This window comes from Lutjanus erythropterus, chromosome 3 (genome assembly GCF_056507025.1).
Source record: "Lutjanus erythropterus isolate fLutEry1 chromosome 3, fLutEry1.hap2, whole genome shotgun sequence".
NCBI classification, from domain to species: domain Eukaryota; kingdom Metazoa; phylum Chordata; class Actinopteri; order Lutjaniformes; family Lutjanidae; genus Lutjanus; species Lutjanus erythropterus.
In genome coordinates, this window is record NC_139319.1 from 45751525 (window position 1) to 45769417 (window position 17893).

Consider the following 17893-nt stretch of genomic DNA (forward strand, 5'->3'; position numbering starts at 1 on the left):
CAGCGCAGCAGATTTTCCACAGTTCATAACCCAATTTTCTCCTTTTGTTCTTGTTGAGCTAATCTTTTGAGCTTCATTTATCTTATAAGAACAGTTCATAAGATTCAGGGCCGGTTTCACAGACCAGGCTCAGATTAAGGCAAGCCTTAATCTGTACTAGTTCAACTATATTATTTAAGTAACTTCAATGAACATGGCTTAAATTTGGCTCAGATATAAAACTAAGGAGTCCTGGAGTAAATTAAGTAACTAATGGTGCTCTGAAAACCCAGAATGGGATAGAAAATACCAGGACTGGAGTGAATCTTGAGACAAAACAGCAGCAGAGGCAAAAATAATTTGTTCAAAAAACTTAAGTGGCTTTAAAATAAAAATTGCTGCGAAAACAAACGCTGTCAAACTATCTAGTTATTGAAAGTAATAACCAGACTCATCTGGCTGGCCTCCATAATGTATGTTGGTCTTTATTGAGATCAGGACTGCCTGAAATGGGGCTTGAAGACCAAACCTGGCCCACCATAAGGCTGGATTTGGGCTGTCAGATGTTTCTAGCCAAAAATAAAACAAAACATAATTAAATATATATATTATTTATGGTCAGAATTTCTTTAAAGTCTGCACAAATAACCACTTGGACTCAAGGTTGAACTGATTATATTTTGGTGGTCAAACATAAAAGCTCAAGGTCATGGTGACCTCACAAAACACATTTGTGGCAATAACTCAAAAATTCACATGCTAATTATTCCATTACATTACGCACAAATACTTAATATGAAAAACGATAGTGGAAAGTTCCAGATTAAATTCCTTCAAAGTCTCCACTACATAAATTATATGAGTCTGGACACAGATGGATGTAAACTTTAACTTGACTAGTTGGTGGAGACAAACAACTTTGAGGCAGTAATTCTATTTTTTGACTGCTCTGTTTTATACGACTACTGACAGCTGACTTCTCACTTTTCTTAACCGGCCACTAGGGGCCACCAGTGATCAAAAACTGCTGTCTGTTTGAAGTCTTGGTTCAGCTTGGGACAGCATATGTTGGGGTTATGTTAATGTAGGCAGAACTTTGCAAATATCTGCTGGTTGCATCTGGCAGTTGTGATGACATTGCAGGAGGTGCTTCACCATCTGTTGCCTGGTGGGGATCTGCACTCCACTTTTCACAATTTGAGTAGGTGGTGAGAGAGACACTTTGCTCAGGAAGTCAGTCAATTCTGGAAGGGACTTTGGGATCCTAGTACTATTTAGCATCTGAACATACAATACAATAAATCACATTAGGTGTTTGCTTTTGGCCAGTGTCATGGCATTAGGTTTGGCTAAGTGAAAAAGTTTGGGCATCCCAGTTTAGATTTTCCAAATAGTCCATGCTTCCTCACAAACAGTACTAAGCTGAAGTTAAACCTGTTTTTTAAGGGATAAATTTAAGCTTTAGTTGAGTCCTTGAGCAGCTTTAATTGTCCTTTTTGCCATTGAATTTAATCCAGACGAGGTTGACATTTTATTCTGGGACTAGGCTTAAAGAGTAGAGTGTGAAACTGGCCCATAGATTTGTACCAATTCAAGGTCCTTTATTTTGCTGTTTCATAAAAAGCTTTCAGCACTCAGTGCTGTGACAAGTGAGCAGAGCATGCTAACCATTCGCTCAAATCTAAAGTCCCACATCCACTCTGCAAAAAAGACACCAACCAGAGTAAATGAAGCGTGTTTGTGATTTTTTTTTTCTGTCAGTGCTGTCAGTTTGGCGGCTGCAGCTTCATCCAACATACGCTTCGCGTGCAAACTGGCAGAAATATCGCTTCAGAGCAGAGGCCCGGTGTCACAAGGAGTGACTGTTCTGTGATCAGGAGAGGGATGTCTTGGTGCTGGCAATTGTCGGCGGAGTTCAGAGTGAAAAGTGTGTTGCCTCACTTGAGCGACGGACGGTCAGTGATGGATAGAAGAAGACAAGTATACAGGGAGACACAGCAGTTGAGGGACGCTGGCGATTACCCATCAGGTATCTGCTGTGTGGGGAAAAGAGAGTACATCCAGAGACATGTTTGCTCCCTATCTTGAAGAGTGTGTCCTGTCTTCTATCCACTCTGACAGGGTGGTGGTGGCTTACAGCGAACATCACCTGTCACTGACTATAGTCATGGGAGGACACACACACACACGCACACACATGCCTTAGAAACGTCTGTGTCTTAACGTTTTGAATGTTCTGTTGTGTTCACTTCTGTGAAATCACCTGACATCTGTTGTCTGGCTTCACCAATACAAAAAAAAAAAAAAAATCGAAACGTCTGTACCGTTCTACCACAGCATGTTTGCTTGACAAACGCAGACAGTCATTCTTAAACACACACATGGATGCACACGTTAAACACAAACACACACACTTACATATGATGTCTTGTCTGTGAATGTAGGGCAGCAGTGGATGAGGCCAGTTAGTCACAAGTTAGTCAACAGTCTCAAAGCCAGATCACAGTTTCAGAGTCACATATCAACAATTTAAACGGATTGAAAAATAAAGAAGAATTAATGTATAATGCCTTCCTTAAAAATATACTGTCTTCCCAATCAAATCATCTGTGGATCAGTCGAGGTTTACCATGATAGTGACCTCTCTTGTAAATCTCACAGGGAATAATGGTCCTGAATAGGGCTGAACACTTACAGGAAATTTGATCGAAATCACAATATTCGAACTGCAGGAGGCACAGTATTTGCTAAAGGCGAAATATGTATGAAAATACCATTTAAAATTAAATATTTTTTTGCTGCAGAGATGTTCTGGCCTACACATCATACTCATCTTATTTTTGTACAGATGTCTGCAAAAAGCACACAATAATCATTAAAAAGATTTCAACAAAAATGAGAATAATGATGAAAAAATTATTGTGACCTATTCCCTTTCATATGACAAATCACAGTTACAATATCAGTCAAAATAATCACTATTGACCCATCCTAAGTCCCGCCCCTTTTTGGAGCCTCAGTCAATGTTCTCCTGCCCAGTTTCCTATACGTAGATACGCTATGTGCTAGACTTCTTATTGTTGAAAACCAAATTTTTGAAGATGGTTAAAAGATTGTGCTAGGGGACCTGTCTATGTTCACATTTGAAGTTAGCTCATTTTAGCTAAAGTCTAGCTAACTAGGTTGCTAATCTACATTAATCAAGGGCAAAAGGTTTTTTTCTGTAGAAATAACACACTAGCTAGCTAATCTATGTTAATCTTTAGCTAGCTAGTTACATCTGCTAGTGTGATATTTTTCCCCTAGATTGTTCCACCTGGTCCCACACTGCAGTGCTGTGATTGGCTAGTTTTTATTGCCTTGACAATGTGCCCGTGTGATTGCCAGAGAGCCTTTCTAATGTTGTGAAGAGGACTGTTTTAACCTAAACCATGATTTTTTTTTTAAACCTACCAAAGTAGTTGTGTTCGTAAACGTTACATTTAGGAAAATATTTGGTTAGGTCTTCCAACCTAAAATTAGCCAAATATTTTCTTGCCTAAACTAACCCAAGTAGTTGTTTTGCCTTAACCTTACAAAGTAGTTTTATGCCTAAACCTAACCAAGATTTTTTCTTGCCAAGACCTAACCAAGTAGTTTTTGTGCTAAAACCTAACAAAGTTTTATACTTAAAACTAACCAACCTGTGATTGGAAACTGAAAATGATAAGTTAAGTAGCTAAGTAGAGCAGACTTTGGTGGATCAGTCTAGCCAATATACATCGATCTTTTGCTAGCCAGTTAGCTAGCGCTAAAATAGGACTATATGTCACTTTTACAGGTCCCCTGGCAACATCTTTTAACCATCTTAAAAATGTGTTTTTCTTTTCAACATGGACAAGCCTAGCCCATGGCATATCTAAGTACAGGAGGTAGGAAAGGGAAAAGTTGACCGAGGTTCCAAGATTTATCAGCTCGAGCGCAGATTAAAAGGTGTCAGGGTTTACGGTGGGTATTATATGCCAAGAGAGCTTTGCTTGTAGTGGTGCTACTTCAGAAAAAAAAGGGTGGAACTTGGTGAAACAGATAAAATCTGTCTTGTCTTGACAAAGTTAAATATTCTGTCATCAGTCCTATCTGAACAAACCTCGGCTACATTTGGAAATTAATTGAAAATATCTGACACATTAGCTCCGCGAGACACCTCCCACACGATAATCTAACTTATTTTGGCGAGAATGTTTTTTTTTAATTTTATGACTAAAGAAGGTAATCAAGATCCATCAAATCTGTCTGGAGAAAAACTGTAAACTAATTAACCTGCCGGTCACATTCGGGCAACAATGATTGGAAAAAGGGCAAATCTATTCTTAAAAAAACAGCTGCCTTTTCGGTATCTTTCTTCTGCCATGCTTCATCCTGTATGTGGATGGTACCTGAAGCGCTGATGTAATGTTTGGTGAAATATTGCCTCTGCAGTCACAACAACCCTTTTAGTTTAATGTACTGATGTTTATTTCTATGACAACAGTGCCAAAAGTGCTATGGTTGCCATCCTGCTTTCTATCTATTCACGTCCCCTGTTCCAGCCCCGTGGCATTTAGATTCACAGAATCAGTTCTACTTGCAGCCAGCTGCACAACAGAAGCCCCCCAAGGGAACATTAATGCTTATCAAGCGGTGCACTGGGTCCCAGCATACAGTATGTACATGTATTTGGTTGTATGATGTGTAGTGTGTGTTTGCGAATGCATGCATCCATGTAGGTGAGGCCGGTGCGTAGGTGGACTCACAGATGAGGATGAAGAAGGATGCTGTGGTGCAGTGCTCTCCCTCTCTTACTCACTTGCTCTCTTGTCTCATTTCTTCTTGGGTTTGCTCCTGTAAAGACAGAAGAATAACAGACTAGAAATGTTTTCCTCCTGGAGAACACCTCTCTGCTGCTCAGTATCAAGTCACTGATTTAACAAACCATATTTAGATATAAATTGAAGCCTTTCATGTCGATGCCACGGGGTGCTGTAGGAGTCCTAAACCACGTCTCAGCTCATCTTGAATTGATGAGTTCATTGGTTAGATGGTAATGTTGAGTCATGTGACTGTGGTGTGGTTCATTTGAAGGGAAAGTTCACCCCAAAATCAAAAATATGTTTTTCCCCTGGCCTTAAGTGTTATTTATCAATCTAAATGATTTTGGTGTGAGTTGCAGAGTTTTGGAGAGATTTATCTCCAGTGTAATGGAACTAAATGGCACACTACTTTCTTTCTTGTAGAAAAGAATGTAGTTCCAATAAATTCTAAGGTAGTTCTGGTAGCTTCTACTGTAGAAAGAAAGTGGTTCCTCCATCAAACTGCTCACAACAAGGTCTGTGGAATATTTTGATTAACCGGATCATGATTTCTGGGGAGAGACATTGCTGTGGAGTTTTTCAAATCTATTTTTTGGGCACTTTGAGTGCCACAAGCTGAGTACCATTAAGTCCCAATATATTTGAGAGAAGGCAGACATCTCCAAAAGTCTGCAACCCACACCAAAAATATCTAGATGGATGAAAAGCACTACAAGCAAGAGGAACAAAATTTATTTTTGAGTTTGGGTGTGAACTGTCTCTTTAAAGCTTAAAGTTTTCTTTTTACTTTTTGGCGATTGCACTTGTGCTTCAAAGATCATGTAAAATGTGTTCATTTGTAAAGATTATCTTACTGAACATAACGTATTGTTTGCCACAGAGCTTATTTTCTGCATTGATCTAAAATCCAATGACAAATTCCCACTGGTGGGGCACCTGGGTAGCTCAGTCGGTAGAGCTTCCTCTGCAGTGGCTGTGGATTCGACACGCGCCTGCGGCTCTTCGCTGCATTTCATTACCCCTCTCTCTATCCCCATTTCCTGTCACAACTTCAGCTGTCCTATCAATTAAATACATAAAAGGCCCCCCAAAATATTTTTAAGTAATCCCACTGATTTAGCGATGCTAACTTCTGTTGATTTTGGTAGTGGTACCATTATCGATACCTTGGGTTTAATACCAGTTCCTAAATGATACAAAATCCATTTTAACAAAGTCATTACATTATGTAAGCATTACTCACTTTAAAGGAGGGAGCTGTACAAAGAGCTTGTAGTAAAAAAAAACAGAACAATGATCCCTGTCTGTGGGCATAAATTTTGTAGCAAATGACAAGGCATTTTATGATGCTCAAGCATATTGAAGCAGTTCAGTCACAAAAGTATTGAAGTTTGGTACCCAGCCCAGATCTAAAAAGTATTCAATTTAAAGTGATTAACAGACCATTACACACTAAGACCTTCACAATAAAGAGGCCACAGTGACTGATTTTTGGACAGTATGTGGCCAAAGGTTGAAAGTAAAGAGCTGTTGCAATTGAAACAGAGTTATATTTGTATTATACATTGATGGGTGTAGCTGGAGCTAGCATCACTTATGACAAATGAAAGCATCAAGTTTCTTGTCTTTTAAAAGAACAGTAGGAGAACCAAGGTATGATGGGAATTATGTGTGAGAATACACTCCTTAGTATATCTTCCACTAAAACAAATCCTAAGATGATACTGAGGGCTGGCACAGAATCACTGCAAGCAAATATACAGCACCATAAATTAGATTAGCTTGGAAGGAGATAAAACAGCTGGTTTGTGTGCTCTCTGGTCTCGCAGCCATCACTGAGTGTTGGAAATGGTTGTTGACAAAAAGCCGATGTTACAGACACTGGTGTAGTGTTTCAACATCTCATGGTGAAACAATTGAAATAGCATTTAAGATGACTGAGCTTTGAACTTACATGTTCCTTTCCTCTGGTTGGGGCAAATATGATGTCCAAATTGCAAAGTGTTACATGATCATCACAGAAATAGTTTGTTCCACACTTCTCCTTTAAAGGCCAGACGCCAAAATACAAAACAGGACTTAAGAATGAGAAACACTGTAGCTGTATGAAACAGTACCACTTCTCTTGCAAAAATCCATGCTATATTCAGCAATAGTTACGTTTTACTCAATATAACTAGCACATACAATAACACTTTAAATTCCATTTTAAAGGTCCAGGGTGTAAGAATTAGAGCAGGGGCCTCTAACTCAAACTTAACTTAACTTACTTTCTAAAATTTAGTGAAAGACAAAAAAAAACATTATTTCAACTAAAGATGAAAAATAGAATAGAAAAATTTCTATTTCAGGGCTTCCAGTTTGAGACCCCTGATTCAGGTAGGGGTACTGTCAGAATATGAATATATGAAGGGGAATGTATTATTCATAAATTTGTTTATGTTTGTATTAGTGTAAAAAACACCTGAAAAACAGTATTGTTGTGTTCTCCTTACCTACGAATGATCCCTTTATATTAACTGTTGCATGGAAGCCACCATGTTTACCTGTCAAGTTTCTACAGTAGCCCAGAACAGACATTGATTTTTGATTGGTAACAAATGGGAATTGGGGGGGGTGAAAACCTTTTTGGGCTTCTGAAAGTGGGCAGAAAAAGCTTGGTACCCACTGACCAACAGAGGGCTTTTCGGAGCTACAATTTCTCCTACACACTTGGAAGGGGAGGGTGAGGTGAGCAGTATTCATTTGGTTGCAATATACAACCTTACCACTAGATGCTACTAAATCCTACACACTGATCCTTTATCGTGAAAGACACTGTGGCCATACATGTCAAGTATGAGGAAGGAGGAAGATCACTGCAGCAACAAAATGAGATGCACGCTCACACCTCTGGAACGTTCACATGACCTTCCACCATGTGACATGATGATTTAATATGATTATCCTCTCATGATGCAAACATGAAACACTTTTAATATCTCCTCTACATACTGACAGCCTGCCTCCCTCTTACTAACACGCTAATTAACCCTTTTGTGACCTTGCAGCACCTTGATGCTATCGCTGTTATTGTCCAAGAAATGGTTTCCCTCTCCTGTAATATAATCAGTTCTGACAGCTGAGGGACAAACACACAAAAGTACGCTCATCACACATGTGAGCCAAGATAAAGGAACCGCATCACAGCAGGTTATGAGGTTCAGAGCAACACCACGGAGAGGTCCAGACACCATTTCCTCTCGCAGAATCAATCCCAGGCTGTGTTTACCTCAGACTGCATTGCTGTTCCACAGCTGTGCCAATGCTGCTTTGGTATTCAGAAGAGTGCATTGCGATTCAGGTGAATGCGATGTGGAGCATGTAATCCAATGTTATTAACTTCCTGCTGCATGCAGCAGTGGGAAAAGTGGGGGATCAGGTGTGAAATGTTCTGCATTTGTATGTAGGCCAGGGGGGCAGCAGGAAGATGCATTTTAATAAGTCGACAGGTTGATGTGGGAGAACTCACAAGTGCTGTTTGTTGTACTGTCCATGCACATTGTCTAGCTGCCCAGTGTGATTTTCTTGAGCAATATGAATGTTGATGACGATGGTGGTGAGCGATGATGTTTGATGATGATGCGTGTCCTGTGCTTTGGGCCAATTTGTGAAAATCTCCAAGAAGTTCCAAGCAAAAATTCTGCTGAATGGTCCTTGCCTTCGCAGAATTGCCGTGCGCGCTCCTCTGCCGGCACTGCAGATTTTTTCATGTCCGCTCTGTCTTGTCGGTGTGCTTGCACTTTTTGTGTCATCCTGCGTGCCTCATGTCTAAACTCCCCCCTTCTTCTGTCTCTTTTTCCCCACAGTGTGGCAAAGGAGCGGAGAACTTTGACAAGTTCTTCACACGTACCCAGCCCCAGCTCACACCGCCGGACGAGCTGGTCATTGCCAACATCGACCAGGCCGAGTTCGCGGGCTTCTCTTTCATCAACCCACAGTTTGTGCACCCGTCACTCAGTAACAGCCTATGAGGAGGAACGGGAAACCTCCCTGAAGAACCTCCCTGCTCACTGCCACCCACTTAAACCAACCGCCAACCCGACGCCTGACCACGACTTGATCAAGGCCCGCCCTAAACCTTTATGTATTGGTTTTATTCAGCAGCATTCTAGGGCTTGCATATTTGTTCTGTACAATATAGATCATATAGATTAGATTGGTTCTTGGCCATCACAAAAAGTAATTTCCTTTAGTTTAATGATGAGCATGTGCTGAGGCTGTCCTTTCTTTACCGCTGCAACTTGTATTGAAGGTTTTCTGTAACTGGAGGCGCTGAGACAGAAGGTTAAGAAAGTCAGGCTTTATTATCTATTATAGGATGAAACAGAGATAATAAATCATGTATGCCTGTATATGATCAAAGCAAGAGATTGTTGCCTGTGCACCTTTTCATGCTTAGAAATCTCAATGGATAAACATGGTCTAATTGTGATAATTATCTCAATATGTATATAGTATGTCACGCATTCTTGAGAATTGGGACAGATTATGTCTTACCAAAAAAAGAAAAGAAAAACCTTTACTAATACTAACAGTTTAATTCCAGTTAATTGGTGAAAATGTATTCTTTAGGGATTTATATATATGTATGAAATATATTTAATTTAGATTGACAGATTAACACAATTTAAGAAAAAAAAAATACTGATAAAAGGGGGAAATTATATATATATGTTCTCTTATTATTTTACAAGTTCTCATAAATTTTTAGGGTAATTTAGTGCTGGTATTTGGACGCACATAACAAATTTGTGTATAGCTCCAAAAAGTAAGTCAATCATTGTGGAGGATTTGGAAAAATAATGTCTACTAAAAAAGAAAAACACATTAATACCAAAACCAACTTTTTGGTGAAAATGTATTGTTTAGGGTTTATTTTTTCATATGAAATACTTTTTTGTTTCTTTAATTTTTAAACTTGCTCTGTGCCAAAACCCCAGGGAAGAATTCACAACAACATTTTTAACACTTTAACTTTAATTCTTAAACCAACAATACCTACTGATAACGTAGGTATAGAATTGTGCTATAAGAATCAAAATTGTTTTAAAATCGATTTTTTAAATGAAACTGTTGGCCCTTTAAAGTGTGGCCCAGATTTTCATCAGGCATAAAAAGAGCTAGCTACACCCTAAGGACCCCTGTCTCACTTCCTGGTTTTAAAAAAGGTAGGAATACTCAAGCAGTGGTAAACTTTCTATTTTTCGATACTTTCATTAAATAATATTGCTACCAGATGCATCTCAGCCATAACATGTCAAATCTGTTGCCCTTCTGAATAAAACTAACAAGAATTATGATTTAAAAATGTGTATGTTGATCAGCATTAAGAAAACTCGTGAGTTCATATGTTATGAAATGCAAAAATGTACCATTTTGTCAACTCCGTAAGACATCAACTTTGTCGTTTATTCTTAATTAAACATGAAATGACTACAAGGTTGGCCCATAACAAGGTTTAATAGCCAAGAGTTTCATCTTTAATAAAAAACAAACCCTCTCAAAATGCAGTTTTTGTCCCGATTCTTAAGAATGAGTCGAAAAGCTCATATACAGCGAGGCTGTATAGACACTGCAGCCAAATATGAAGGACAGGTGGTGCAGGTTGAAACAGCACCTTGTGATTCAATGTTTCCTCTTATCATGTTTACAGTCCTCTTCCCCTCTGATTTCATGGTGATGGTGTAAAAATCTATTTTAGCACGACTTGAATCGAGTAGCAGATCAACCGCAGAATGAACAGTCACGTGATTACATAACGCGCAGCCTGTAAAAACGCAAACATGTGCGACGCGAAGGAGTTGCAAGTGCGTCAGGGTTGGTTCCACTTTGTCAAAACTTAACTTAGCTTCCACCCTGTTTTACCTGCTTTTACAAATGAGAATTCAGACACGTAATACATATTTTCTAGCCCTAACTTGAGCTGCAGATTGTGTACTTTCTCCCTCGTCAATAGTTTTGTGGACACTATGTGGACACACAGTAAAGAGTAATCAGTTTAGTATGTGGGCAGTGGCAGATCATTCTTATATCTACCTTATGGAAAAAAAAAAAAAATCAAAGCTAAAACGTTTACAATTTGTCATGTTTTAACACAAGTCAGTGTTAACCACCGTCTCTGTCCCATGCTACGCCCATAAATCTCCCATTGGTCATAAATGTCCTAACAGAAGACATGTTTGTTTTTAGACTCTAACATGATGTCATTGTGTATTAACCATGCGATGTTATATTGCATACAGTATCACGCCCTCAAGTGTAGATTAAACACATTTGTTAGCATTATTAGCATGCAGAAGTTGCTAAATCAAAATGAGCATTTCTTCTGACAATGCTTTTTCGTCCTTCATTAAGAATATGTCAACACAATCATTATTATCATCCCTTTTTGTTTCTTTAATGTCTTTAAAATTTTTAACTTCCTCATTCATGTTTTTTTTCCATTAGATCAGATTAATATTTTAATGTATCTAATATCAGTGCATAACTCCTTTGTAAATAATCATGAGTTATTTAAAAAGAGTATAGCAAGTTACAGTTTTTATACCAACACCTGAATGTGCTTTTATTACATTAATTACATAAACCAATATTTGTATGTGTAAAAACAACTTACCCAGTACAGATCAAGTTTGTAACAGCTGGATGTCTTTAATAGAGTCCACATTTAGCAAGTTGTGAAATATATCTGTTCTACTTTTACGTTTTGGCAGATTTATCAATCTTTTTTTTTCTTTATTCATATTCAATGATTTTAACTGCAAATTGTATGTTGATTGGATGCGTGTCTGGCTGTTGAATGTCCTTGTGTATCTGCATGCTGTTGGTAGGCATCATTCATGCATGTGATCCGCTAAATGCTGCATGCTACTAACATATAAAAACCCTGAAGAGTTGCAACCTCAAAGTGACACTTCACTCGAAATCGAACCTTAAGTCTTCAAAGTTTGTATCTGTTTCATCCTTCTTGAAGAATAATGCCCATGGTTAGTTTGAATCTGTGCTGATTGCTTTAATGACAGCTTTTCACCGTTGGGGAAAAGTGTCAGAATGTCTCAAACTGCTTCTGAAATACAGATTTTCCATCACAGTCTTCACGCTCAGCCCACCTTTAGCCTGCCTGTGGGTCTGGTCGAGCCTGTGGAAAGTGAAAATTTGATACTCAAGAGACAGATTTAGAGTGGAGTATCGCTGTAAGACATAACCATTACAGTCCGATACCTTAAGACAGTGGTTCTCAACCTGGGGGGTCACAAGATAATCTCTGGGGGTCGGCAGATGGTTGTGGATATCTCAGCGATGTCAGCCCCTGAATAACATTTAATATAAGGGACAACCACTCAAGAATATGCAAAAGAAATGTCACAGCCACCTTAAAACTATAAACCATCACATAAATGACAATTACCACCATAAACACCATGTTATGAACGGACACAAGCACTAGCAAAAAGTAACATTTGTATTGTTTATCAGAAAATAACAAACTCAGTCAAGCATGATGAGAAATGTTGGCTGTATTTTAGACTGGGGACCAGTTTTTACATTACATTGCCTGTATTGGTGATATAATTAGCATACAATAAATTATATCGGCTTTCATGTGTGATATGTGTGAATCCCCCAACAGTCATTGACAGACAGATACAGTTGGGTGGGGGCAGTCATGAACACCAACCTGATTATTCAGGAGGGTCACAGTTTGAAAAGGTCGAGAACCACTGCCTCAAGAGTCCTGATCCAGACTCTTTAAGAGTTGAAAGTTCCAATGACACAGTCTTACAACAGTAAAGAAACGCTGACGTCCAAATGTTCAGGCGCATTTTTGAACTATGCATAGAAGCAGGCGTGAGGAAAAACAATGATTTTGCCAAAAGAATGCAAGTGAAAAACATAGAGAAGACATTTAATACAGGTTATGGATTTAAAGGAGAAATATGTAAGACCCTAGTGTTCAAAATGAGTACTGCATGCCATGTAGTGAATTGGAGCCATCAATAAATTGAATCCCTATTTAATATACGATCTATGGTTGAAACGAAATTGTTCCCCCTGCCCCCTCCTTGCCAGACTCAAAGCTGAGGCAGGCTGCAGGGACACTGACCACGAGTGCAAAACGAGTTCAACATTATTTCTAACAAGTGCCCATAAGTTGGTCAGATTTTATTTCTATGAGTTTTCTCTTGATGTAAAGTTAAGACCATTATCCTGAAGACGAAAGCCCAGTGCTCTGAAAATACCCACTCAGGAGTTGGAGTTCAGTAACTGCCTGTCCTCTGCCTGCCAAACTCCATTAAAATATTGTTTAATTTAACTGTTATTCCTTCTAAAAGATTACTAATTATTTTTCGAACTCATGAACAGACAATTTGGAATTTCAGCAAACATTCAGCATTAATTTTAACTCAGGTAAACAAAAACAGACTGTCCCAGTGAGGAAATTTAAATTTAAGAAGACAGTATTTCAACTTCTCCAATGACCTTACCATAAATATATTACATATTTCTCCTTTAAATAGACTTCTCTGCCACATAGTCCCTGGTTCTAGATCTTTTCAGTAGAAACTTGATATATTTACATTATGGCCCCTTGTTCTTACATTATTTAGGGCGATGTGGAACACTGAACCCATATCTGTGGTGAGTTGTGGCTCAAGCACGGCTCGTTGCTATACCAGTAGTAATGCTCGCTCTGTAGTGTCTCATTAATGGGGTTTATGTTAGAATCTTAATGTTGTGTTGTTGTCATTTGCTTGTTTTTTATTTTTTTTGCTTTTGTTGTTGTCAGTGTTGTCAGTTTTATTTCTCTAACTTCTGCTCAAGAAATTCGGGAATGTTTCAAAGGATATATCACATAAAAAAAATCTCATATCTCACTGATAAATATAGGAACTGATATTTGATGATATTTTCTCCATGTTTTTTCTAAGAGTTGTGCTCTCCTACCGTGTTTCCTATCGTATATTATAACCTTTTTTGCATGTGCCAAACCTGGAGAAGGCCAGAGCCCAACAACAGCAGTGTTGTTCTAGCTGTCGTGTCACGTGGATGACTCTCTGTGGCAGCCGAGACCTGCCTACAGCCACATCTGCTGTTCAATCTGTTGGCCACATAACATATACAGTAGCATGCTGCCGTGAGTATACCAGTGCACATCATTGTGTCTGTTCACTCCACCATGCCAGTCAGTCTGATAGACGACTCAACTTACACGGTATCAGATCCTCCTGCCTGTCTCGCCTCGGGCAGAATTGTCTCTGAAAAACATTTCAGCTTGTGGAGCATTTGATTTAACATCCAGTGAATTTCACAGAGGTGAGAGAAAATATTTCCTTGTACATACTCAGAGTTTACTCAGCAACAGTCTTGCCCTCGCCTGAGCCTAACTCGCACCTCTGTATGTGCTGATTTAACAGTCTAGGTCCATCCCTTTAACAGAATCTCTGGTGACTTGATTCCCCATTCCCTTTTCTTCTCAGAAATGTTTTCAAAATGTCACAGTCATTGTGGTCATGAAAAAAAAAACTTACTCTCCCCGTGTGTGCCTTTCCCAACTTGAACAGATATACTGTACCTCTTCTTCTTAATCTTCATCCTCATCTAAAACAGAGGTTTTCAAAGTGGGAGGTGGGCCTCCCCAGGGGGGCTCCGATTTTTTTTTTAGATTTTAGTTATTAAAAGGAGATCATATAGAAAAGCCTAAATAGATCAGCAATAAAGTGATGGGGAATTGACCCTTCCTAAGTCCCGCCTCTTTTTGCTGCTTCCTCCAGCAGCAGTTCTAACTAGCCAGCTAATGTACATCAGTTGTTAGGTAGCTAGTTATGTTTGATAACAAGTATTATCAAAAATCTAGCTAAATAAGCTAGCTAGTTAGCTAACATTTTGGCGACATTAACTTAAGATGTGACTACATATGTGACTTTTACATGTCTTCCAGCAATTAACTGAGATCAAAATTTTTCATTTGTTTTCCAACAGATATGAGCCTAGCACCTATTGCTAGTGGTTTACAAACTTTTTGTACCTAAGGCCCCCTGAAGGGCAGGGTTGCCAGGTGTCTGTGACAAAACCAGCCCAGAGAGCGTAGTCACATCATATATGTGTGTGTTTATGTGGGCGTGCTTATCTGGACTCAGTTTGGTAGGATTTAGGTATAAATAAATTATTTCATTTCAATTACAGCTGTGTATTTGTGGATATTATTAGTGTAATTTGCATGCAAAATAGGTTCAACTAGCCAGCGGACAAAAAAAAAAAAATTATCCTGTGACAGCACTTCAAAAAAAGTAGCCCAATTCCAAAGGAAAAATGTGGACCTGGCAACCCTTGCAAGTTAAAATCTCAAGGCACATCTGTATTCATACCCATGCAAAATAGCCTTCATACCCAACCGAACTCACAGAGGCTACGAATACTAGCCAATCAGAGGAAGAGTTCAAAGAGTGTGTGTGGGTAAAAAAAATTAGGCGTCAATCAATCAGGGCCTTTTATGTGTGACGCTCTAATTACTCCCACCATCCTGGAACAGAAAGTTTGTTCAGGATTTTTATTTAGCGCGTAGAATTTTCCTTTGTATTGGGAAATTAGTGCTCACAACGTACTTATATTGCAAACAGAAAATTTATTCATAACTTTCTGTATGGTTGTATATTGCAGTAATATTTTATGGTTGCCACAAAATCCAGAGGCACACTTTTTGGCCATTTGGGAACCAGTGTCATAGGCTATGTAAGTATAGGAAACAGGAGAGGAGGAAGTTGACTTAGGATGGGTCAATTTGACTGTTTTCCCCACTTTCCTCAAGTCAGAAACTAATTTGACAGACCTTTTTTTTGTATTTGTTGTAGTCTGACATTATGTAAAACAATATGATTGGGCTATATGGGTTCAGTTGTTCAGTGTCAATGGGATAAAGTGACTTAATCATGATCCCATAGACATCCAGGAATTGAGTGAAAGTTTTCCCAAGCTCTGTCTGAGGGGAGGCCCACAGTGTCACAGAGTCTGAAAACCTCTGATCTAAACTCTCGACTCCATTTTTACTCTGTACCTTTTACTCCACTTACGGTATTTTTAATCAATCGTCAGAGTAGCCTAGTTGAAGTTAATTTACTCTCACCATGTTAGTGTTGAATGAATGTTAATAAAAGTCTGTAACTTCTTGACTGACGCCGTTAACCCTTACAGTCACAAAACTGCTACTTGACTCATCCTCCTGTGTCTGCTTGCTTTACCTTTACCTCCCTGTGCCTATTAAAGACTGAATGACGCAGTGAGTTAATTAATACATGTATCGACGATTTCAAAGGGTGATTTTGGCGTAGAGGAGGAACGATGAGCTGGTGATTGATGGGGTTGGGTAAAATGAGTGAAAGGATAGATGGCGATGGCTTGTTTGAAGGACAACCCCCTGTGCCTGGTCACATTGAACCACCCCTCCCTTGTCGTCTCTCGTACTCCCTCTCCCACCCCAAATGTTCCTCCCTCCTCAGTGCCTGGGCCAAGTCCATCCATCATCTTATCGACAGTGTCCTCCTCCTTTCACCCTTTAAATCCCTTCAGGTCAGGAAAAGCAGTTCAATTCACTCGACACGTCAATCCCACCATTTTCTCCTCTCTGCTGGCCCCCTCCAAATGCACCATGGGAAAGGAGTCAGCCAAATGTATTTGGTGTTTTGCTTTGTTTACATTCAATTTGATGTCCTCACCTTTTTGTTTTTAATTTGAATGATTAGGATGGCCAGAAATGATGAAGTAACTTCCTGATGTTTTATCTTAAATGTAAGGTTTTGAGAGAGAGTCTGTTCTAATTTTCTGCAATAGTCCTTTAATGTACCCGTTTGCTTTAGATGAACCCCGTTTAACATCTTTTCTTCTTTGTAGTTAGTCATTACTCTCCGCTGTGTCCTGTTCGCTGTGAAATGAAGAGAGTTGCGGTGAGCTGCCATCTTTTTGGCCGTACAGAGCACAGGATCAATGATGTGCAGGAATGCCTTATTCCTTAACCCACACAGTAACATGGTCTCTAACACTCCTCTCTTTGTTCATTTATAATCTCAGCACCCCTGTCCTTGTACATAAATGACTTACAGTAGATATCTACATAGACTGTAAAAGAAAGAATATATTGTATTTTGCAAATGGTGTATGTTTGTTTTCTTCCCTTGTCAGCCTGAAACCTTTAAAATGAGTCTGAGCTACTTACCTTGTAATTGATTGTGTCATTTGTACCTAATGTATGATAATGCAAATAAAAAAAAGGAAAATGAGGTCCATATTTTTGCAAGCGGGTGTTTTTTTTCCACAAGTTTCAGCAGCATAAAAACATCAGCAGTGAATCCTGAAATAAGTCAAACGTAAAAGCCATCAATGTCGTATGCAAAATTAATCATATTATACCAACAGTGAGCAAAGCCGTCATCAAAGCAAAAGGTGGCTGCTTTGAAGAATGTAAAATATCAAAGAGCTAAGAAATTAGGCACACATTATAACATTAACATTATTAAATCTTTGGTTGCAGATGCAGAGAAATGTGAGGATCTTTTTGCTTTTTAAGCATCTAAAATATAAAACATTTTAACTTGTTTTCATACTTTCTCCAGCATACATATAATTCCACATGTCATTGTTTTGATGTCACCAGTATTCATCTACAATGTTGACTGAATTAAAAAAAACAACCTTGAATGAGTATATTGTGGCTTTCTTATGCAACAGTTTGGTGCAGATTTTGGATTTCCACTTAACTGTGAAGAGATGCTTGTTGATCTCTTTTGAGAGATCTCTGTGGCATCACCTGGTGTTACTGTGACACATTGCTGTCAGGCTTTCTTCAAAAGTTAGCAAAAATAAAAACCAAGGCCACTGAAGAAACTTAAATAATACTCACTAAAAATGTGTCTAGGTGGAATCAGACTCTTGGGTGCAGAGCCCATATTATTTTGCAATAAATTGTATAAAATCAATTTAATACTTGCCACTTTTGAAATAAGGTTTGAAGGTTTTGTTTATATCCACCCTATATATTCTCCTAAGTGGTA

The 17893-nt window shown here is 38.8% G+C and overlaps 1 protein-coding gene across 6 annotated transcripts in view; it reads left to right on the plus strand.

The window, feature by feature from the left end:
* Positions 1–10356, plus strand: part of prkcaa (protein kinase C, alpha, a) — a 286081-nt gene extending 275725 nt beyond the window's left edge. For all 6 annotated transcript variants that reach the window (XM_084710879.1, XM_084710895.1, XM_084710887.1 and 3 more), the window contains one exon: positions 8657–10356. In XM_084710879.1, the coding sequence (XP_084567005.1) occupies positions 8657–8821 (165 nt within the window). In that variant the 3' untranslated portion in view covers positions 8822–10356. The remainder of the gene's footprint in view (positions 1–8656) is intronic.
* Positions 10357–17893: the final 7537 nt, after the last annotated feature.